The 24,077-nt window shown below is 44.3% G+C and overlaps 1 protein-coding gene across 3 annotated transcripts in view; it reads right to left on the bottom strand.

The window, feature by feature from the left end:
- Window positions 1-10,061, bottom strand: part of LRRC31 (leucine rich repeat containing 31) — a 32,309-nt gene extending 22,248 nt beyond the window's left edge. Inside the window, exons 1-2 of one of the 3 annotated variants that reach the window (XR_005778244.1) lie at window positions 9,740-10,061; window positions 474-722 (exon numbers count right to left, since the gene is read on the bottom strand). Coding sequence is in view for 2 of the 3 variants with exons in the window: in XM_040428204.1 (XP_040284138.1) it covers window positions 474-722; window positions 9,740-9,752 (262 nt within the window). In the remaining variant the exon portion in view is untranslated. The remainder of the gene's footprint in view (window positions 1-473; window positions 723-9,739) is intronic. The other 2 variants (XM_040428204.1, XM_040428203.1) reach the window with 2 other exon arrangements.
- Between the last annotated feature and the right edge of the window lie 14,016 nt (window positions 10,062-24,077).

Below are 24,077 nucleotides of genomic sequence, written 5' to 3' on the forward strand. Positions count from 1 at the left end.
AGGACATCTTCTATCCTTTTTTTGCGGGGCTGCGGTACAGAACTACGGATGCAGACAGCACGCGGTGTGCTGTTCACATCTTTTGCGGCCCCATTGAAATGAATGGGTCCGCACCCGTTCCACAAAATTGCAGAACAGAAATACGGTCGTGTGAATGGACCCTTCGTCTCATGTTCATATGTGCCCGCATTGCTGAGAAAAATGCCTACAACTGCCAAGCGCACATGTAACAGGTCAGTCAGTTTCATAGGTGCAAATCCAGAGAATAGGTCATGAGTAAAGAAATCTAAGAAAACCCCTTTAAGCCTGTATTACTTTCAGTTATTTAAAGAGATTTTTCAGGACTGTTGTCCTGTTGGGGGCCATGTCCCAGCACCCCTTCCAATTAGCTGCTGGAATAGACTAGCCAGCACAGCTCCGTATACTGGGTAGTGGCTGGGACTGGTACTGCCACGCTGCTCCCATTTACTGACCTTCTTCAGGACTGGTCTCTTCATTTCCTTTTCCGTAGACCTCATTATCCCCAGGTACAGGCTTGTTCTCAGAGGCTTCTTCATTCTTTTCATTCGTTGTCTTTGTAGGCTCTTTATCGAATGCCTTGAAGAATCGCTTTACTTGGAATATGTCGCTCTTTTCTTTATCTGACTTTTTTCTTTGTATCTGACTAAATATCAGATCAAATGGAGACCTTTTCTGTACTTCTCCCTCCTTCTTCTCTGATCCTTAATAAATGTAAAAAAGAGACATGACTACTTCCAGTCTATACCAATGTAGAATATATCAGCACTATGGGGGTCATTTATTATACCAAAATATCTGTGACTTTGCCCTGCTCACGCTAGGTCTAAAATTGTGGCCGTGGCAATGGGGGTAAGGGGGCGGGCCTGTTTTAGGTGTAGAAAAAGATCTAAATGTAAGACAGCTCGGAAGCCGTCTTACATTTAGAACTGGCACTACATGCGCCAAAGTTATGGAGAGGCCGGTGCCTCTTCATAACTTCGGCGGATCCACCGCCAGCTATGGGGCTTTATTAAGACCGGTGTCTAAAATGCTGGTCTTAATAAATGTTCCCCAATATACCTGTAGATGTGAGAATGAATGTATTGTTCCTATTCAAAAGGATATTCATATTCGGCAGATGTTTAGTCATCGTATAATGAAAATCTACAATTTCGTTATATACAGTACTTTGTGTATTTATTTTCATAGTTTTAATATCTCTGCTTGCTGGGATTTATTGGAAACGTTCACTGTTTGCTGGTCGTGTGATGATCACACAGGTGCAGTACAATGTATGGCTTCCTTGTAGTGAGCTGAGCAACTGCACGTTCATCACGACATGACCAGGAGACATCTCCATCCTCTGGAAGTAAACCATAAAGGTTCTCATTACATAACATTACAGCAAGCAGAGATCTTGACAACTCTTACAAATTGTTACATAATGAGTAAGTGTTATTTGATAAAACCAGAAAACCCATTTAAGGCTACTTTCACACTTGCGGCAGAGGATTCCAGTAGGCAGTTCCGTCGCCGGAACTGCCTGCCCGGATTCGTCAAATGTATGCAAACTGATGGCATTTGTCAGACGGATCAGGATCCTGATCCGTCTGACAAATGCATTGTAATGCCGGATCCGTCTCTCCGGTGTCATCCAGAAGAACGGATCCTGCATTTTTTTTTTTTCACATTTTTTGCGGTCTGAGCATGCGCAGACCGCAAAAAGGGATCGGGGCCGGATCTGGCATTACTGCATTTCAATGGGAAAATGGACAAGTGTTCCGGAATTTTGGACGGAGATAAAACCGCAGCATGCTGCGGTATTATCTCCGTCCTGAAAAGGCAAAAAGACTGAACTGAAGACATCCTGATGCATCCTGAACGGATTGCTCTCCATTCAGAATGCATGGGGATAAAACTGATCAGTTCTTTTCCGGTATAGAGCCCCTAGGACGGAACTCAATGCCAGAAGAAAATAACGCTAGTGTGAAAGTACTCTAACAGTAAATGGCATTTCAGTATATTTGTCAATGACTCTTGTTTCTGTTCAGGTGAATCTATTGTTTTGCAAAGAAAAAAACATTCCTTAAAAGGAGAGTCCATACCTCCCAACGCAAAAAATATTCAACGTTTTTAAAAGCAGCACCTGGATCTGAATACTTTTGTAATTGCATGTAATTAAAAATTTAGAATAGGCACTAAGTTATTCAATAAAATGTATCTGTATAGCGCCTCCTTCTGTTTGCTCTTTGCCTTATTTCTCCCTCCACCTCACTGAGGTGGTCACATGCACTCAGTTTATATCTTAAACTGCCACCAGCCATACTTTCTGTTATGGGGAAAGAGCTACAGCAGAAAGGGCACACACCCTAATCTGTGATAGGTAGAGAGCTGCAGCAGAAAGGACATGCCCCCTGACAGGCTCGGACTGTCCCACAGGGGTACAAGTGAATTCCCCGATGGGCCCCTAGTCCCCTAGACCCTGCACAATAGACTTGTTGCGCTATATATATAGATAGGCAACTTACAGCGTCTCAACCAGCCTATGTTCATATAAAAAACTGGGCAGAATATTTAACAGTTAATTATTATAGATGCATCTGGTGGCTGAGTTGACTTCTAGACACTGAGGCAGGCCAGTCAGCATCCTCGTTTCCTAGGCACCCCCTTCTTGAAGTAGCTGCAGGGACCCTTGTAATCAATCATCTTGCTGCTGTCTGCCGCTGTGTGAACAGTCAATATTTGCATGTATCTGTGTAGTGGGCCCCCAGAAATAATTTTACTGATGGGGCTTAGGCTCCCCAGTCCGACACTGCCCCGTGAGCTGTGATAGGGAGAGAGCTGCAGCAGAAAGGGTATGTGTCACGAGGGTGTCAAGAGCCACGTCTGACTCCGTTATACCCGGGGTCAGGAAGTCACAGCGGGTGGCTGCACGCTCTATGTCTAAAGATCGTGCTGTTTCTGTGTTTGCCTTGCAATCCTTTTTGTCTCACTCAGGGATCCGTAGCTTCTTCTCCTCAGCTGTTTCTTGTCCAGCACTTCTAACCTCCTTATATTCCCCTCTCTCACTTCTCTGGTTGCCAGATATAGAGCTTCCTGCCTGGACTTCTATACTGACCCACTGGAGCTGTGGAGCTGTGATCCCTGGTTGTCGTACGAGAGCATTACCCCCTGGATCCCTGTTGGTCTTTTGTTGTCTGCTGTTGTCGCCCACCTGGGATTATATGTTTTGTCTGTATTGTCTGTCCTCTCCTTGGTGTTTTCCTTTAGTGTTAGTGGGGAGGACTAGTGTTCCCACCGCCCTATTCACTACTTAGGGCTCATCTTAAGGAAAGCCAGGGTTTAGGCACGTGATCGGCGTACGGGTGAAAAACCCGTCTAGGGACGTCAGGGCAGTCAGGTGCCAGCCTCAAGGTGAGTTAGGGGTCACCATCTTTCCCTCTCACTTGGACAGGGCCTTCCCTTTTCCCTCCCTTTGCATCACGTATTTGATCGGCACGCCGGTCGTGATAGTATGTCCCCTGAGCTGTGATAGGGAGAGAACTGCAGCAGAAAGGGTATTTCCCCTGAGCTGTGATAGGGAGAGAGCTGCAGCAGAAAGGGTATGTCCCCTGAGCTGTGATAGGGAGAGAGCTGCAGCAGAAAGGGTATGTCCCCTGAGCTGTGATAGGGAGAGAGCTGCAGCAGAAAGGGTATGTCCCCTGAGCTGTGATAGGGAGAGAGCTGCAGCAGAAAGGGTATGTCCCCTGAGCTGTGATAGGGAGAGAGCTGCAGCATAAACGGTATGCCCCCTGAGCTGTGATAGGGAGAGAGCTGCAGCAGAAAGGACACACCTGCTGAGTTGAATAATGAGATCTCTTGATCCATGTGAGCTACGGGGCTGGTTCAAGAGATTTTCATGTACTATATGATTTCTGATTTTCATTTTTTACATCAGTCATGGCATAACCCCTTTGATCAATAAGCTAGATTTTTGTCCCATGTTCTAGCCTCCCCGTGATCCAGCGTCATCACATAAAAAAGGTATATTTGCATGGTCAGAATTTCTGAAGTGGATTTTTTTTTACATCTGATCATGCTGTACATTATAAAAATCAGCGTTACTGTCATTTTTACCATTCAGATGCATTGCATGTAGAGTGGATATGGATTCTGACAAAATCCACAACTACATCATATACTGTAGTAATAGAGACTTCACATTTGGACCACCATGATAAAAAGGAGAATCGCAGTGATGTAAAGTAAGACTGTATACAATACAACAAGTGTATAACACTTAAAGTACTGAGTCTTAATCTCAAGGCCAAACTAGAACAGCATGCGTCTAAAATAACGAATCTCAGACGGAAATGGCTCAAACAGATGCCAAATGTGCATCACTGATGCACAGAATCCATCTTTTACAGAATACGTTTTTTTGGGGGTTTTTTTTTCTGTTCTTCTGGTCATGTGAACTCTTCCTAAGACATATAAAAAAATGTGTATATGATGCAATTTTACTGTACAGTACATGATTTATTCTCACTAGCCATAATTTCTGCCCACTCTTATTTCTAATGTACATTTTGTCCTAAATATTCTGATATATTTCAGTGCTAATTTTAGTAATAAAAGGGTAGTAGGGAATTTCCCATGCTTTATTAGTGTTACGCCACGTGCAGACCCTCTAGATCTGATGTAGATATTAATGTTCCACTCTGAAAATACGCAACAAAGTACAGGATAACGCAAGTGAATGTGGTTTAAAAAAACTGCTTCCACATACAATAGAAAAAATGAGAGGTGATATGAGACCATTCCTCGGCATGATCTGTACTGCCATGAGTTTGTTTTGGTTTTGTGCTGGCTTTATCTGTTGCATAGGTTTATCTCCCCAGAGAACAAAAGGTTATCATCATCTGTCGGGGCAGAGTCAAAAGCTCCCCACACACAAGTGTGTTAGGCCTCTTTCACACTTGCGTTGTCCGGATCCGGCGTGCACTCCACTTGCCGGAATTACACTCCGGATCCGGAAAAACGCAAGTGTACTGAAAGCATTTGAAGACGGAACCGTCTTCAAAATGCTTTCAGTGTTACTATGGCAGCCAGGACGCTATTAAAGTCCTGGTTGCCATAGTAGGAGCGGGAATCGGGGGAGCGGTATACTTACAGTCCGTGCGGCTCCCGGGGCGCTCCAGAGTGACGTCAGAGCGCCCCATGCGCATGGATGACGTGAGCCATGTGATCACGTGATCCATGCGCTTGGGGCGCCCTGACGTCACTCTGGAGCGCCCCGGGAGCCGCACGGACGGTAAGTATACTGCTCCCCCGCTCCCCACTACACTTACCATGGCTGCCAGGACTTTAGCGTCCCGGCAGCCATGGTAACCATTCAGAAAAAGCTAAATGTCGGCTCCGGCAATGCGCCGAAACGACGTTTAGCTTAAGGCCGGATCCGGATCAATGCCTTTCAATGGGCATTAATTCCGGATCCGGCCTTGCGGCAAGTGTTCCGGATTTTTGGCCGGAGCAAAAAGCGCAGCATGCTGCGGTATTTTCTCCGGCCAAAAAACGTTCCGTTCCGGAACTGAAGACATCCTGATGCATCCTGAACGGATTTCACTCCATTCAGAATGCATTGGGATAATCCTGATCAGGATTCTTCCGGCATAGAGCCCCGACGACGGAACTCTATGCCGGAAGACAAGAACGCAGGTGTGAAAGAGCCCTTAGCCGAAACCCGCCAACACCTTTTTCTATATTGTGCAAGCAGGACCACTGCTGATGGATTGCAGGGTGGTCATAAACATGGAAACGAGCAGTGTATAATGTGATAGAAAAATGAATCCAGCCAGCAAAGGAAGCAATATGGACAATCACTATACATTAGTAAGTGCGTTGTATTAACTTTCACTACATGATAAATGCCATTTGCTGAAATGAGACAACCCCTTTAACTCTTAGGCCCCTTTCACGCGGGCGAGAATTCCATGCGGGTGCAATGCGTGAGGTGAATCCGGACCCATTCACTTCAATGGGGCTGTGTACATGAGCGGTGATTTTCACGCATCACTGGTGCGTTGCGTGAAGATCACAGCAAGCTCTATATTGTGCGTTTCTCATGCAACGCAGGCCCCATAGAAGTGAATGGGGCTGCGTGAAAATCGCAAGCATCCGCAAGCAAGTGCGGATGCGGTGCGATTTTCACTCATGGTTGCTAAGAGACGATCAGGATGGGGACCTGATCTTTTTTATTTTCCCTTATAACATAGTTATAAGGGAAAATAATAGCATTCTTAATACAGAATGCTTAGTAAAATAGTGATGGAGGGGTTAAAAAATTTAAAACAATTAATAAACTCACCTTAATCCACTTGAACGCACAGCCTGGCATGTCTTCTTTCTTTTTTGATGAAAAGGACCTTTGGTTATGTCACTGCGCTCATCACATGGTCCATCACCATGGTGATGGACCATGTGATGAGCGCAGTGATGTAATCAAAGATCCTTTAGCCAGTTCCTGAAGAAAGTAGAAAGAAGAGGAGATCAAGTGGATGGGGTGAGTTAAATTTGTTTATTATTTTTAACCCCTCAATGGAAATTTTACTAAGCATTCTGTATTAATAAAGCTATTATTTTCCCTTATAACCATGTTATTGGGGAAAATAATAAAATCTACAGAACACTTAACCCAAACCCGAACTTCTGTGAAGAAGACTGGGTTCGGGTCTGGGTACCAAACATTTTCACGCAACTCACCCGCATCTTGTCCAGCCCTCACACGCGACGCCCGTGTGAAAGAGGCCTTACTATTATCCATAAAAAGAACATATACCATTGCTGATATGTGTGTCCAACAAATAAACAGATATACCGTAATTGAAATACAAATACAGTGGTCCCGCAAGATACAGTGGCCTCAGGATACAATATTTTCAACATACAATGGTCTTTTCTGGCCCATCGTAAGTTGAAACTAGACTCATCATACAATGCCTCAAACTCAGATCCAACCAATCAAGACCACTTCTCTGGTAAAATAGCTGTAGTGGTTGCGAGTTAGCAGTTAGCCCTGGGTTTTATATGTAAGGACATGTCTTATCTGTCTTAGTTATCTGCTTATTTTTCTTAAATCTTCATTTTCTCTTATCTTGGATGATATTTTGGGGCTTTGGAACTGATTACTCAAGTTACAATGGTTTCAACATACAATGATCCTCCAGGAACCAATAAATATTGTAACTTGAGGGACCACTGGTACACCAAAACAACTGAAACAACTATCTGCAGGGTGGCCCACGAAAAAGTAGCCCACCTCCAGCAATAGTATGACAAGATGAATGAGCAAGTGGACTTTTTTTTCTAATTACCCACAAGTCACAAAAAATGCTAAAAAGTGGTCCCCGTTCCCGTCTACGCATCTTTGGGCACGGCGGATTATGTTGGCTGATACTGCTTGCAACTCTTCAACAGTGATGCTGCAGAAGAAAAAATGTCCTGCTTTTTCCAACAAGATGGGTCAACATGTCACACCTCACAGATCTCACTGGACCGGGTTCATGAACTGTTTACGGAGGAGCGAACTGTGAGAAAGGGGTTATGGCCACCATGTTCCCCAGACGTATCCAGATACGATTTTTATCTGTGGGGAAATTTTAAACAGAAAGTGTCCACTAACAATCCACATCTCCTGGATGAACTCAGGGAAAACATCCCAAACACTATCCGCAGGATCACTGTTGAGGAGCTGCAAGCAGTATCAGCCAACATAATCTGATGTGCCCAAAGATGCATAGAACATGGGACCACTGTCAGCAGTGTTCAAGGATTCATCAGGGGAACTAGGCTCAGGTACCATTAACCAGCTTGTCAGGGTTTCAGAGCAATATCTAGTGGTGCAACAACATGTGATTGTGTTAGGCCCCTTGCAGATGAGCTTGTGTGGATTAGGTCCAGATGCGTTGCGAATGCGTTAAGTGAAAAATGTGCGATTTCGCAAACAAAGTCATTCAGTTTTGTCTGCGACCGCGTTCAGTTGTTCAGTTTTTATTGCGCGGGTGCAATGCGACTTAATGCGTTTTGCACGCGCGTGATAAATAACTTAAGGTATACAAACAACATCTCTTAGCAACCATCCGCGAAAAACGCAAGTGCGGATGCGATTTTCACGCAGCTTCATTCACTTCTATGGGGTCAGCGTTGCGTGAAAATCGCAGAATATAGAACATGCTGCGATTTTCACGCAACGCACAAGTAATGCATGAAAACCAACGCACATGTACACAGCCCCATTGAAATTAATGAGTCTGGATTTCGTCCGGGCGCAATGCGTTCGCATCACGCATTGCACCTGCGCAGAATACTTGCTCGTGTGAAAGAATATAGATTGAAATGCAAAGGAGTCCACTTCTAAGGTCCAGAGTTATTCTCCTGTGCTCACTCCTGCATCAAAGAAATAAGTCCTCCAATAAGGTTAAAGAGGTATTCCAGTTTTGTAATATTGATGACCTATCCTCGGTGGACATCTGACTCTTGGCACCGCAGTCAATTAGCTGTTTGAAGAGGTTGCGGCACTAGTGCGAGAGCTGCAGTCTCTTCAATGTTTACTTGCACGCCGTCTACATCGTAGTGGTGGCGCAGTGTAATTACACCTTCCTCTCTCACTCATTTGAATGGGATGAACAGTGTAATTACAACTCGCCACTAAAGAGAATGCGGCGCTGGCACTAGCGCCACGGCCTCTTCAAAAAGCTGATCAGCAAGGGTGCCAAGAGTCGGACCCCACCAATTCTGTCTAAAGCTCATCAAAATCATGAGACTGGAATACCACCTTAAAGGGAATCTGTCACCCCGATTTTGCACTATTATCTACAGTAATACATGGGTAGTACTGCAGATAAGGAGTCCAGATCACTACTTTTTATTTTCCTACTGCCCCCTCTTCCCCCCCCCCCCCTCCTGTCAGCGCTCAGAGCTGCACTGAAATACATAGTCTGGACTGCTGTACTGTTCTGACATAACGGAGAGGACTCATGTGTGCATGCACAGCAGTCCTGACAATGTATTTCAGTGGAGCTCTGAGCGCTGACAGCTGGGGAATGGGTGCAGTAGGAAAATAAAAAATACTGATCTGGACCCCATATCTCAGTACTACTCATGTATTACTGTAGATAATGGTCCAAAATCGGGGTGACAGATTCCCTTCAAGGAGCAGCGTCTGCAGTGGCAGAACAGTATGGTTCAAAAAACTGTATGAAAAAACTGCCACGAAAACTGTGACCTAAAGAAAGAACTCTCTGTGACTCTGTGTGTGTATGTGAATGTAAATCCATCATTGTATGTGGATTTTGACACTGATTTACTGCTGTTTGTGGCAAAACAAATCTGGAACGTCTGTACATGGCCTTAGGAATAGCATGCTTAAAAAAAAGTCACTAAAACGGACTAAATCAAAGATGAATATTTTTAAGTTAGACTGGTGATAATATGCCAAAACATACTGACAGTACACTCAAACTCTTATTATTTGCAAATGTATAACAGTACATAAAAAAATAAAATTGTGCATTAAAAAAGACTCATTAGAACATATTCTATATATAGAACGTATTCCTTCCTGCAGTTCACACCACATTTGCCTCTGCATTCTTCCAACTCATTACACTTGTCTTCCACTGAATTCACTTGAAACGTCCATACCACTCCCTGATTCAGTTCTCCAGATTACATTCGCAGAACATCAGCTGTGTTAGCCTACCTTTAATGTCCATGCTTTCTACTGCCTTACAGAGGTTGTGCGCTCCAAGATGTTGGGAATTGTAGCGGTATGCCTCTTGGTGTCCCTTGGTGTTACGACTTCAGGTCTGGTTTTAAGCAAAAATCAGTTGGAAACCCAAAGCTTTCTCTCTGCAGATACACCATGCTGCATTCCTGTCCACTGTACGAGACTAAAGTGAGAAGGTGTGATCATGTAACCAAACAAGCTCCTCTGCTCCGAGCAGTCATAGCTACACTAGAACCGGTAATGCAGAATATAACAGCCCAGGAAATAAGCAGGTGGACTTTGGCTTGAAACCTTCCTTAGAGTATGGGTTGCCAAGAAGAATGCCGTAAGAGGCTGAGTCAGTTCCTAGCTCAGGTTACAGAATGAGAAAGTTAAAATATGTTGATTGTGTACTTTATAAAGTCAATGTACAATCCAGACAGTGTTAGGTAGGGTATGAGGAAGACTCTGCAGCTGTTTTCATAATCATTGGTCATTTCCCAATGTTGAGCCCAACACTACAGTAGTTCTGTCTCTTACTGTTTTGCATGCGCACATCTCCAAAGGAGTACATCTTTAAAGAGCAACTAAACGTTTGATAAAATTTCACTAATACCCTAATAACACTTTTTGTAATATACTTTATTAAGGCATTTTGTATTTTAAATAGACTTTACCCTCCCTAAAGCGCACCTTTCCCTGCTTAAAATTAACTTTTCTGTACACAGCTGACTTCTCATTTAGTAAACCTCTGGGGGGCACAGGCAGGAGCAGCATTGTGCGCTCCTGCTTGTACTCCCTGCGCTGCGGACCCCTTCATAAAATATAGAGTCCGTACTCCATACACCCCTGAGAAGTCAGCGGTGTACAGAAAAGTCAATTTTAAGCGCACAGGAAAAAGGATTTGGGGGGGGGGGGGGGGGGGGGGGGGGTAAAGTGCACTGGGGGGGGGGGGGGTAAAGTTTATTAAAAGTTAAAAATCCAGTAATAAGGTATATTACAAAAACTGTTGTTAGAGCGTTAGAGACATTTTAACAAAAATTTTATCAAAAATGTAGTTACTCTTTAACCATTGTGTACTGTCAAACTGAGCATACATAACCATACCAAACACAGCATAATTATAATAGCCATATAGTATGGCACCCACATTACAGTGCCATACATTGCCCACACTTGCCTAAATAAAAATGATGGACAGTGCCATATGCTTCCATATAATATGCTGCATCACATACTGCCTAAAGTCCAGTATGCTGTGCTAAAATAACACTAATATGTAGTGATCAAATAATAGCTAGATATATAAGTAATCTAGTGCTATACATTGTCTACGTTATACTGCTATACAATTAACATTACAGTTTGTGGTAGTCACTCACAAGCCTCGGCTTCCAGACCAGATACAGGAAATCCATCAAAAAAAAATCCATCATACTCACTTGAGCTATTGATCCAGACCACAGCGGAGTTTCACAGCGTGCTTGCACCCAGAGAAATCCATAGTGTGAAGAGAAAAGGATCCAGTGTGTACATAAAATCCAATGTTTATTGAAGTAAATCCATTAAAAACACATCCCCTCATGTACATTGCTGACGCGTTTCGACCGACAGTAGGCATCTTAGTCATAGCAAGTTATGTCAGCTTTCCTAATCTCCACACGGGGGAGCCGTGTGGGCCAAGCTGCCTCAGGTGCCATGGTCACAATTGACCACAGCATCTAAGGGGTTAAATGTCTGCAATCAGCTTTATTACTGATCGCAGACATTAGCCCCGGGTGGTTGCTGTTGAAAACAGAAGAAACCCGGCAGCTATGGCGCTCGCTGTGCCACAGCAAGTGAGCACCATATTTATAGGTGTTCTCCAGGAATGATTTAAAATGGTTCAGAATGTGAGCAGGACTGGTTGCCTCCACTTGCAGATTTGCCTAGGGTGGAGTGAGGGGGCAAGGTCTCACTACAATGCTCTACAATAGATGGCAATGATGTGATCCTGCCTATGATATGTCATGATGGCTGAGCAGCCTGACAGGAGAACTTAAGAATATGTAGTGTATGCAAATACCAGAGGCCCTGTTCCCTCACCCTTCATGCAGCTGTGCAAGTTCCTAGCGGCAATTTTAAATAATTCCCAGAGAACCCCTTTAAAGACCCCACTTCCTGAGGTGAGGAAGGGGTTAAATATAATGAATATGTGACGGTAACGTACACTACACACAGGGGGGAGGGTAGTGACCACTGCGCTCCACCCTTACCCCTGGCCCTGCCTACTTGCCTCGCAAGTCCTAATGACAGGGGACAACTAGACAACAGTCCCTAACTTAGGATACGTGCTGGGAAGACAGACAAGACAAATAACGGAACGTGAACGGACCGGGTCAATACCTAGAGAGCTACGCAGTACTAAGGAATGAGCAGAGAATAGTCAGGAAAAGCCGAGGTCAAATATCAGGAGAGAAACAAAGTACAACAGGAGTTCGCAAAGTATCGTCAGGTGGAAGCCAGGGTCAGGATACCAGGAGAGATGCGCAGTACAGGAGGAGCAGGCAGAGAATCGTCAGGGAACACAGGATCAGGTAAGTATGCAGGAACAAAACAATCACCAGATACCTAAAATTAACAGGCAACCTGTGGCCAGCAGGCTGCCTGTATTTATAGTGAGGAGTGAGGGTCATGTGACGTGGCCAGCATCACATGACCGACAGACCGACCAGTCGAGCACTGAGTGATCAGCTCGGCGCTCAAGGCAGACCTAGGAGCAGGGAGCCTCCCAGCTAGCAAAGCTGCCCTGGGAACAAGGTCAAACACAGATCCTCGCTCCCGAAGCTAAGCAGCAGGTCTGCGGCTGATGGGAGACCGAGTGCGCCTTCGGCACCCCGTTACAGAATAAAACAGTTCATATATCAAGACTACAATGCAATGTGTAATGATTTAATAGTTAAGCTACATTGGCATGCTGAAAGATCTGGATTGCCCGAGGAATGGCGGCAGTATTACACTGCAAGATGATCGGTAACGAGCATTCAGCGATCGTCGGGCAGAAAATCTGGCCTTCTAATACACCCTTAAGACTATTGAATCCACTGCGCAGGCTCAGATGCTCAGTAAAAATCTCTCTTTGTGACTATTGTCTCACTCAGGAGTATAAGGGCTGTATTACACCAACAGATTATCTAACAGATTTTCTGACCAATCATTGGTCAGTTGGCCGTTTACACACATAGATCTTTTGTTATGCACACCAACTATTGGTCTGATTGGACAGCAATTGGTCAGATACTCTGTTGGTTTAATACAGCCTTTAGGCTACATTCACATGACCATATCCGTCTTGCAGTCCGCAAACCGTGGATCTGCAAAATACAGATACCGGCCGTGTGCATCCTGCACTTTTCAAAATGCCTCTTGTCACAAAACGGGCATGAATGGGACATGTTCTATCATTTGTGACACGGCCACACGGATGCAGACAGCATAGGGAAGACAGAATGGGTCTGCATGCGATCAGCAAAAAATACGGATCGGACACGGACTGAAAATATGGTCGTGTGAATGAGGCCTTTGTATCTTGAGTAATTAGACAACACAATGGATGTCCAAAATATTGCCAATATTGTATTTTCTTCCATGGGCTTGTAAACTTTTTTTTAATCAAAAAATTATTTGTGAGGCATAAAAAGTAAATGGACAAGATTTACGAATCATGCCTACAATGTAGACGTAGAGAAGCAAATTGCACTAAAATGCCACAAATGTTGGCACCAATTATAGAGCAGGCACAATGGTAGATGTGGACCACTGTTTCCACCTTGCTAGATTGCTGCCACATTCCAGGCAATCTGCTACAATATCGTAAGGAAAAGTAAATTGTGCCCTGCTAGGTGTTTATCCAGTATTCATAGGTGCGCTGATTATGATCACACTATTGCGCACTGTGTAGGTCATATGTCAATTAACATAATATAATTTTACTATACTAATCTTGTTACTATGAGAAAAAACCCATCGTATCCTTCTGTCCAGTTAATATTAATAGGGAGTGCCATGTGATATGTTTTTTCTGCAGTGGCCCCTGCACTAGAAGTGTGGGGGTTTTAGCGTTGCTTCTGTAACATTAACAGCTTGGAATCTGTACATACAATCCTATTAAGTCCAAAGTTAAATAATTAGTCTGACTTGTATTTAATGTTAAAAGATTAACTTGGATTTTGCTACTTTGCCTCACTGTGACTCTTTAATATGACATGCTTTGTGAGGCATTAAAACCATTAGAACGATTAGTTAAGAAAAAATGGTTTAAGGCAAAGGAATTGGCAGGAGAATCCGAAACATCAGGCACAATCTACTCAGCAGTTCAGGATGTACCCTGATGGCTCTATAGGCTGTGTCATGTACACTACTCAATCACACAGCGTGGTGGGAAATTAATACTGAATCCCTCCACCGTCACATATCATATATGAAAGCAGCAATGTAGTGTATGCACTCTCAATATTCCCTCCTACTCTCCGAGAAAGGGAAGAGGGTTGTGTTTTGCATTGTGCTCCTACTTTCCACCATTTATGGTGTAGGTAATAAGCCAAGACAAGGTGTCAATGACTTGAACTGAAAGGGATCCTAGAGTTGAAAGTTGGTCTGCTCAGCTTTCTCTTTGGACATCTAGAGTATTAAACGTCAAAGCATTCTGTACTAAGGCATAATCTTTCTTAAATTAAAGTCTGTATTTTGCTCCAGGACTTACAATAAGATCATCAATATCCAACCGCTTGAGGGCCGACTCCTGACACCAACACTGATCAGTTGTTTGCAGGAGCTCTGGAAACAGGCACCAGAACTACTCAGCTCCGTCCACCGTGTAGTGGCCGTGCTGGGTTACTAAAATGAAAAAGATGAAGGCAGCACCAAATAAAGTCATGAAATAAGTGCAGCATCTATGAGGTTAGAGACCCTGCAGTGAAATTGCAGAACTCCAATCAATTACCATGACATCCTGGACGTTGCTGAAGGTTCCCAGGCCTTTTATAGTAAGCTTTAGCTAAGGGTACTTTCACACTTGCGGCAGGACGGTTCCGACATGCTGTTCACCATGTTGGATCCGTCCTTCGGCTATTTCGCCGTGCCACCGGACCGCCGCTCCGTCCCCATTGACTATAATGGGGACGGGGCGGAGCTCCGGCGCAGCACGGCGGTGCACGGCGAAAGCCGCTGGACTAAAAGGTCGGACATGCAGGACTTTTTAGTCCGGCGGCTTTCGCCGTGCACTGCCGTGCTGCGCCGGAGCTCCGCCCCCGTCCCCATTATAGTCAATGGGGACGGAGCGGCGGCACGGCGAAATAGCTGCAGGACGGATCCGACATGGTGAACAGCATGTCGGATCCGTCTTGCCGCAAATGTGAAAGTACCCTAAGCTGTGCAAGAGGCACAGCTCAGCAGAATGCTATTCACCCTAATAGATCTCTATTAGGGTGAATGGGACAAGGATTCAAAAGATCAAAAAAACACAAAAGTATTAAAAGTTTAAATCACAATCCTTTCCCAATTTTATATGTAAGAAATATAAACAATAAAAAATAAACGTATCAGGTATCAGCGCGTCCGAAAATGTCTGAACTACTAAGATATTAAACATTGTTCCTGTACAGTATACGCCGTAATGGAAAAAAGAAACAATAAAACCACGCAGTTCCCTATTTTTTTACTCACCTTGTCCCCCCAAAAAAAGTTGGCACAAAAAAGTTGAATAACAGTGATCAAAAAGTTGATTGTGCCAAAATTGTGCCAATTAAAACTACAGTTTGTCAAGCAAAAAACAAGCCCTCAGACAACTCTGTAGAATCAAATTAAAAGTCAGGTTTATAAGTAATAAAACAAAATAAAAACTATGCAAGTTTGGTATTGACGTAATCGTACTGAGCCGGCAACATGAGGTTAATATGTGGGTATTTTTGTGATTTTTTTTTTTTTGCGTGCTATCAAATAGTATTGAGAATTGCTATTTTTTTTCTTGGTATCGAAACTGAATCAAAATTTTGGTATTGTGACAACCCTAGTGCAAAGCGTTTGAAATATTTATTTTGGTGCAAATCGTGCCAGAATTATGGTGCATATGATTAGTGTTTCCAGAACATTTGGGTGGACTCCTAAACAACATTTTAGAACTACTAAAAATTTTTTTTATAATATGACTTAGGCCTATTGCACACGGACGTTTTTTTTTCCCGTTTACTGGACGTTTTTTGCGTTCCGTATACGGTCCGTATACGGAACCATTCATTTCAATGGGTCCGCAAAAAAAACGGAATGTACTCCATATGCATTCCGTTTCCGTATTTCCGTTTTTCCGTTCCGTTTTAACATAGAACATGTCCTATTATTGCCCGCAAATCACAGTCCGTGGCTCCATTCAAGTCAATGGGTCCGCAAAAAAAACGGAACACATACGGAAATGCATCCGTATGTCTTCCGTTTCCGTTCCGTTTTTTGCTGAACCATCTATTGAAAATGTTATGCCCAGCCCAATTTTATCTATGTAATTACTGTATACTGTATATGCCATACGGAAAAACGGAATGGAAAAACGGAACAGAAACGGAAACACAACGGAAACAAAAAACAGAACAACGGATCCGTGAAAAACGGATCGCAAAACACTGAAAAAGCCATACGGTCGTGTGCAATAGGCCTTAGGCTACTTTCACACTAGCGTTTTGGCTTTCCAGGTGTGAGATCCGTTCAGGTGTGGATCAGTTTTGCGCCAAAAGCATTCTGAATAGAAAAGGATCCACTCAGAATGCATCTGTTTGCTTCCGTTCAGTCACCATTCCGCTCTGGAGGCGGACACCAAAACACTGCCTGCAGCGTTTTGTTGTCCGCCTGACGAAGAGGAGCCAAATGTTTTCTCTGACACAATATGGCACAATAGAAAACGGATCCTTCCCCCATTGACTTTCAATGGTGTTCAAGACGGATCCGTCATGGCTGTAGAAGACATAATACAAACGGATCCGTTCATGACAGATGCACGCGGTTGTATTATTGTAATGGAAGCTTTTTTGCAGATCCATGATGGATCCGCAAAAACCGCTAATGTGAAAGTAGCCTTAAGTGTGGAAATACGGTCTCTTTTCTTTCTTCTCCTTCAGCATGATTAATCATGGACGCCACACAAAGCTGTAGCACTGTATACAATTATTTGTCACCTGAGAATATGGTGTAGGCATCTCATAGATGATCTGATTCGATTCTAAACCAGTATATAATATTTTCGTACATCCTCTTACAGTGAGGTACATGAAGCAGAGAGAGGGTCTATGGTATATGGCACAGTATATTGGAATTCGGTTTGACCCATCATCATCTATTAGCAGTAAACTTCTAGTTTTATCATGCCTCATGTATCTGATGATATTGTCTGTGGAGTACATGTCTTTCTGACACAATATAAAAAACTACCAGACATCTGAAATGGTGAAATGAATGGAAATGAGTAAGTGGACCCTCTGTAGAGGCAGTCTGATACCATACTTTCATCCCAAAGCTGCTCCCTGTCTAATGATCCCAGTACAACAAGCCATTTAATCTGCTCGTCATCATGTCATGGGACTAGCAGACATCACAGGCTGGTAGAAGGGAGATTCCAGGGAAGTTGTACTTGCCTTACACTCAAGAGGAAAGACCCTCTGGCAAAAGTAAGTTAACCCAAATGTATGAATTATTGTGTCTGTGGAACTTATCACTGTCTCAACAAAGGTGATATTTCCTTTATTGAATATTCAGATGGAAAAATTGTTTATTGTATTTATGGAACAAAGGGAAACAAGTGTAATGGTTAATTATGGATATGTTTTAGAGGAAAATGACCTTGCTTCTAGTAGAGGAGTTCTAAGAATGTATTATATTTCCACTCACTAGCAAAATGAAACACCTATTATTATTATTTCATAAGGTTACTTTTGTACGGTATGTTTCTGTCATTTATGTTATAATGTTATTATATGCAGGGGTTATATTGGAAGACTTTTGTCTGTATAATTTGGGGTATTGTTCACAATCGACACCTTCGTGTACAGTATGCGGTGCGCTCTATGAAACCTGCTCTTGTGTGTAATGGACCATTGACAGCTCTAGGCTGTTTGCATTTCAGTATATGTGCCTTTTAATGTGAAAATATACTGCTGGAACTTTTAATTTGAGGCCAGAAATTGTATGATTGATTCATAAACATATCATGAGCTAATTATTAATGGGAAATAATAATATTGATGTTTGCGAAGCATGGATTCCTAATAAAAGGGGTGAGCTTTCGGGAGATTTCAAGAAATGAACACTGCGTGATTATACTACTTTCTTTATGATGCAATTAATCAATTTATAATGTTATGTACATGTTTGTCATGTTTTATAATGTGTTTTTTGATAATCTGATGATTAAAAAAAAAATGCACAGATCCTGCTGGTGATCTACCTAATAATAATGTAGTTGTAGTTCTGTAGTAACCAGCCGTCCATTACACAATAGATGCTGCTGTGTAGTTCCAGTGCCTACTTCCGGCACTGGAGCTACTGAGGAACGTCTGATCAGTGAGAGAGTAGGAAGTCAGACCCCCACAATCAGATATTGATGGGTATCTCATTAATAGAAAAATACTACACAATTAAAAGAGTGGCTTCATTCATACCCTCAGCATCCAGTACTAGCAGCACAACCCACCACAGCTATGCCTCTAATTTATGAGAAGTTTATGAGAATACTATTTAGACTTTGAAAGTTACTAATATTACTGCTACTTTGTACAGTAAGTAACTTGAGGAGTACTTATAGTGTCATACCAGAAATAACATTGTTTACTTCTACATGAAATCTTTTATACTCTCTTCACTGATCTTAGAGGAATTGTTTTGCTACATTTTATTAATATTTAATTTAAAGGAATATTCCTATCTCAGAAATTGATAGATTATCTCTAGAATATGTCATCAATGTCAGATAGATGCAGGTCCCACTTCTGGGACCCACTCCTATCTCCAGAACAGAGGCCCCAAAATGAAGGAGAGTGCCCCTTGAATAAAACCACACACTTTCACTTTCTTTATAAAGTATATACACAGTCAAGTCACATTATCATCACCACCAGCTAATATCCATAGTAACCATCGTGTGCAGCATGGACAGCAGCTAGACGAGCTAGGAGTGACTCAATAATGTCCTGGTCGGTTGTCACAGGTATCTGGAGCTATGCTGACTTGACTGCATTCCACAACTGCTGGAGGGTGCGTGGGGGAGGATCCATACAGCGAACAAGATGATTGAGGTGGTCCCACTGATGCTTAATTGGATTCAATATGAAGGGTTGTGGAACCGCGCTGCTCTGGACCGTGTCTCCCGATAAAAGTGGATGGCATAGGGTGAGCCCCTTTTCCCAGCACCCAAAGGATCCAATCCTCCACAGATCTCCTCTTCTAAGGGTTCAAATGGGATAGGCAGAATAGTGAAGCACCCTTTGCAATCTTTTGTTAAAAGGTTTTATTATACTCACAAGAGTTGGTAGACAAAAAGCATGTAATACAAATATCAGAACGTCAGGTTCCTGCCCGACCCGGGTTTCGCTGCCTCGCTTCTTCAGGGGCACTAACTGCGCATGCTTACACTCAGGCCCTTAAATAGCCCAGCTGATCTCAATCAATAAGCCGGTGTGATTCCGGACCATGCAGCAGTTTACAAAACACAATTATCTATCTTACATTTTCAGTTTATCATTAACAATCCTTTATGTATTCACATCCGCATTAAATATACAAAATAAATAAAAAAGGGGAAATGACTCCCTCTATTACAAAATCATCCACATATATATCCTTTTGGTTACCGCAATATTGCACATTATATTTCAGCCTTATTTCACATTAAAACTATACCATCAAATACCCAAAATTTCCTCCAGCATACAGTATCTATATTGCCGTCCCTTATGCTCCACCCACTCCTAAAGCATAGTACCGGTGTCCTCCACCCACTCCTATAACGTCATCCGGGTATCCTTAACCCCGCCTCCCTCCTCTGTCGTGCACAGCATGTGGCAACACCGTCCAATTAAACGGTCCGGCCACCATGACGTCACCCACAGGTCCTTAAGAGGCCAGGTAAAGGAAAGCCAGATGCCGCTACGGTAAGGACAAACTTCTATAGCATATAATATATTGCCGTCCCTTATACTGCCCACTCCTGGATCTTAAATCAAATAATCTCCACCTGCTCCTATAACGTCATCCGGGTATCCTCGACCCCGCCTCCCTCCCCCGACGTGCGCATCATGGGGCATCACCGCCCAGCCCCCATGACGTCACCCACAGGTCCTTAGGAGGCCAGGTAGAGGAAAGTCAGGCGACGCTAATGGTAAGAACAAATTACAGTATACATGGTTTCAAGTCAAATTCAATGTTTAGCCCGCCTGGTTGTAGGGTTCCTAGTTGATAGATCCACTCTACCTCTTTTCTATTAATCTGTGCCAAAGCATCCCCTCCTCGCCAATGTTGTTTAACGCTTTCTACTCCGACAAATTTTGCGCAGGGTGTAAGAATCGGAATTTGAAAGAACGGCAGAGATACACTAATTCCGTAACATCCAAAAAGAATGGGGCTGATTTTCGCATAAGAGGAGATTGCTCATGTGAAAAAGAGGGCATTGTATACGTGCTGGAGTGCCCTTGTGGGCTCCAGTACGTGGGCAGGACGGTCAGGAAGCTGAAAGTCAGAATACAAGAACATCTGCGTAACATAAGAAAAGGCCTGATGACCCATAGTGTATCAGCTCATTTTAAATTAAAGCACGAAAAAAATCCGCGGGGCTTAAAATTTGTCGGAGTAGAAAGCGTTAAACAACATTGGCGAGGAGGGGATGCTTTGGCACAGATTAATAGAAAAGAGGTAGAGTGGATCTATCAACTAGGAACCCTACAACCAGGCGGGCTAAACATTGAATTTGACTTGAAACCATGTATACTGTAATTTGTTCTTACCATTAGCGTCGCCGGACTTTCCTCTACCTGGCCTCCTAAGGACCTGTGGGTGACGTCATGGGGGCTGGGCGGTGATGCCCCATGATGCGCACGTCGGGGGAGGGAGGCGGGGTCGAGGATACCCGGATGACGTTATAGGAGCAGGTGGAGATTATTTGATTTAAGATCCAGGAGTGGGCAGTATAAGGGACAGCAATATATTATATGCTATAGAAGTTTGTCCTTACCGTAGCGGCATCTGGCTTTCCTTTACCTGGCCTCTTAAGGACCTGTGGGTGACGTCATGGTGGCCGGACCGTTTAATTGGACGGTGTTGCCACATGCTGTGCACGACAGAGGAGGGAGGCGGGGTCAGGGCCGATCCTAGGGTCACAGGCGCCTGGGTGCAGAAATATTTCTGGCGCCCCCACATGGGCGTGGTTATCTTACTAACTCCTCCCCTTTACAATGTTTCTATGGCAACAACTTCAGCCCCCAACTTCAGCCCCACCAATTTGCTTTGACAATAACTTAGTCAACGGCTTTGACAAGTCAAAATAAATGTCATGTGCCAGTAGACAGAGCCCCCCCATATCATGTGCCAGTAGCCAGAGCCCCCCATATCATGTGCCAGTAGCCCCCCTTATGTGCCAGTAGCCCCCCTATGTGCCAGTAGCCCCCCTTATCATGTGCCAGTAGACCCCCTTATCATGTGCCAGTAGCCCCCTTATCATGTGCCAGTAGCCCCCCTTATCATGTGCCAGTAGCCCCCCATATCATGTGCCAGTAGCCAGAGCCCCCCCCCTTATCATGTGCCAGTAGCCAGAGCCCCCCCCCCCCCATATCATGTGCCAGTAGCCAGATCCCCCCCATTATCATGTGCCAGTAGCCAGAGTGCCCCCATATCATGTGCCAGTAGCCAGAGTGCCCCCCCTTATCATGTGCCAGTAGCCAGAGCCCCCCCCCTTATCATGTGCCAGTAGCCAGAGCCCCCCCCCCATATCATGTGCCAGTAGCCAGATCCCCCCCATTATCATGTGCCAGTAGCCAGAGTGCCCCCATATCATGTGCCAGTAGCCAGAGTGCCCCCATATCATGTGCCAGTAGCCCCCCATATCATGTGCCAGTAGCCCCCCTTATCATGTGCCAGCCCAGTAGTCCCCCTTATCATGTGCCAGCCCAGTAGTCCCCCCTTATCATGTGCCAGCCCAGTAGTCCCCCCCTTATCATGTGCCAGCCCAGTAGCCCCCCTTATCATGTGCCAGCCCAGTAGTCCCCCCTTATGTGCCAGCCCAGTAGCCCCCCTTATGTGCCAGCCCAGTAGCCCCCCTTATCATGTGCCAGCCCAGTATTGTACCTATATAAAAAAATAAAAAAAAATAATACACTTATAATTACCTCCAGCAATGCGATGCGATGCAGGCCGCCTCTTCCGTCTGTGTCCCTCGCTATACGGCTCAGGCGACGCGATGACGTCATCGCGCCGCCTGCACCGGCCTCTGATAGGCTGCCAGCACTAAGCCGGCAGCCTATCAGAGGAACAGGAGGGGACACACCTCTCCCTCCTCTGCCGCAGCACAGGCATCTGTATTGCCGTCCTGAGGACGGCAATACAGATGACTATGGAGATGAGCGCTTCCGCAATGGAGGCGCTCATCTCCTGCTCTGCCCTGCCGCCGGCCGCGGCCGCCCCCACTTGTCACCAGGGCCGCGGCCTTGCGGCACTCAGGCTTGCCGGCCCACCGGGAAATTTCCCGCTATCCCGGCAGGCCAGTCCGGCCCTGCGCTCGGCGCCTTTCGGGTGACAGCGCTGGGGTGCGGGGCACCCACTGCACCCCGTGTAGGATCGGCCCTGGGCGGGGTCAAGGATACCCGGATGACGTTATAGGAGTGGGTGGAGGACACCGGTACTATGCTTTAGGAGTGGGTGGAGCATAAGGGACGGCAATATAGATACTGTATGCTGGAGGAAATTTTGGGTATTTGATGGTATAGTTTTAATGTGAAATAAGGCTGAAATATAATGTGCAATATTGCGGTAACCAAAAGGATATATATGTGGATGATTTTGTAATAGAGGGAGTCATTTCCCCTTTTTTATTTATTTTGTATATTTAATGCGGATGTGAATACATAAAGGATTGTTAATGATAAACTGAAAATGTAAGATAGATAATTGTGTTTTGTAAACTGCTGCATGGTCCGGAATCACACCGGCTTATTGATTGAGATCAGCTGGGCTATTTAAGGGCCTGAGTGTAAGCATGCGCAGTTAGTGCCCCTGAAGAAGCGAGGCAGCGAAACCCGGGTCGGGCAGGAACCTGACGTTCTGATATTTGTATTACATGCTTTTTGTCTACCAACTCTTGTGAGTATAATAAAACCTTTTAACAAAAGATTGCAAAGGGTGCTTCACTATTCTGCCTATCCCATTTGAACCCTTAGAAGAGGAGATCTGTGGAGGATTGGATCCTTTGGGTGCTGGGAAAAGGGGCTCACCCTATGCCATCCACTTTTATCGGGAGACACGGTCCAGAGCAGCGCGGTTCCACAACCCTTCATATTGTACCTATCAGTGTGCACGACCTACCACACTACTCCGGGACCAGCAGCAGCGCAAGTAATTGTCCGTGTTGGGACACAGGACTGACTTTTCTTTTTTGCAATTTAATTGGATTCAAGTCTGGCGAATTAGGGGGCCATGGTAGTACTTGGAAGTCTTGGTCATTCTCTTCCAACCAGTGTTGGACATGTCTAGCCATGTGACATGTCACATTGTCTTGCTGGAAGATCCCATTCTCCCCAGGGAAAACAATCAGCATGTACTGTGCCTTGAAAAAGTCATACCCCTTGAACTTTTTCAAGTTACAACAACAAACTTAAATGTATTTTATTGGGATTTATGTGATAGACCAACACAAACTAGCAAGTACGTGTGAAGTGAAGAAGAAAATCAGACATGATTTTAAAATATTTTATTGTATAAAAATCTAAAAAGTGTGGCGTGCATTTGTATTCAGCCCCCTGTACTCTGATAACCCTAAATAATATCCAATGTGAATAATTTCCTTCAGATGTCACCTGATTAGTAAACAGAGTCCACCTGTGTTTAATTTATTGTCAGTATAACTACAGCTGTTCTGTGAAGGTCTCAGAGGTTTGTTAGTGAACATTAGTGATCAAATAGCATCATGAAAACCAAGGAACACACCCGACAGGTCAGGGATAAAGTTGTGGATAAGTGTAAAGCAGGGTTGCCTGAGACTGGGCTGGAGGTTCACCTTCTAGCATGACAGCAACCCTAAACATACAGCCAGAGCTGCAATGGAATGGTTTAG

The sequence above is a fragment of the Bufo bufo genome, chromosome 4 (genome assembly GCF_905171765.1).
Source record: "Bufo bufo chromosome 4, aBufBuf1.1, whole genome shotgun sequence".
NCBI classification, from domain to species: Eukaryota; Metazoa; Chordata; class Amphibia; order Anura; family Bufonidae; genus Bufo; species Bufo bufo.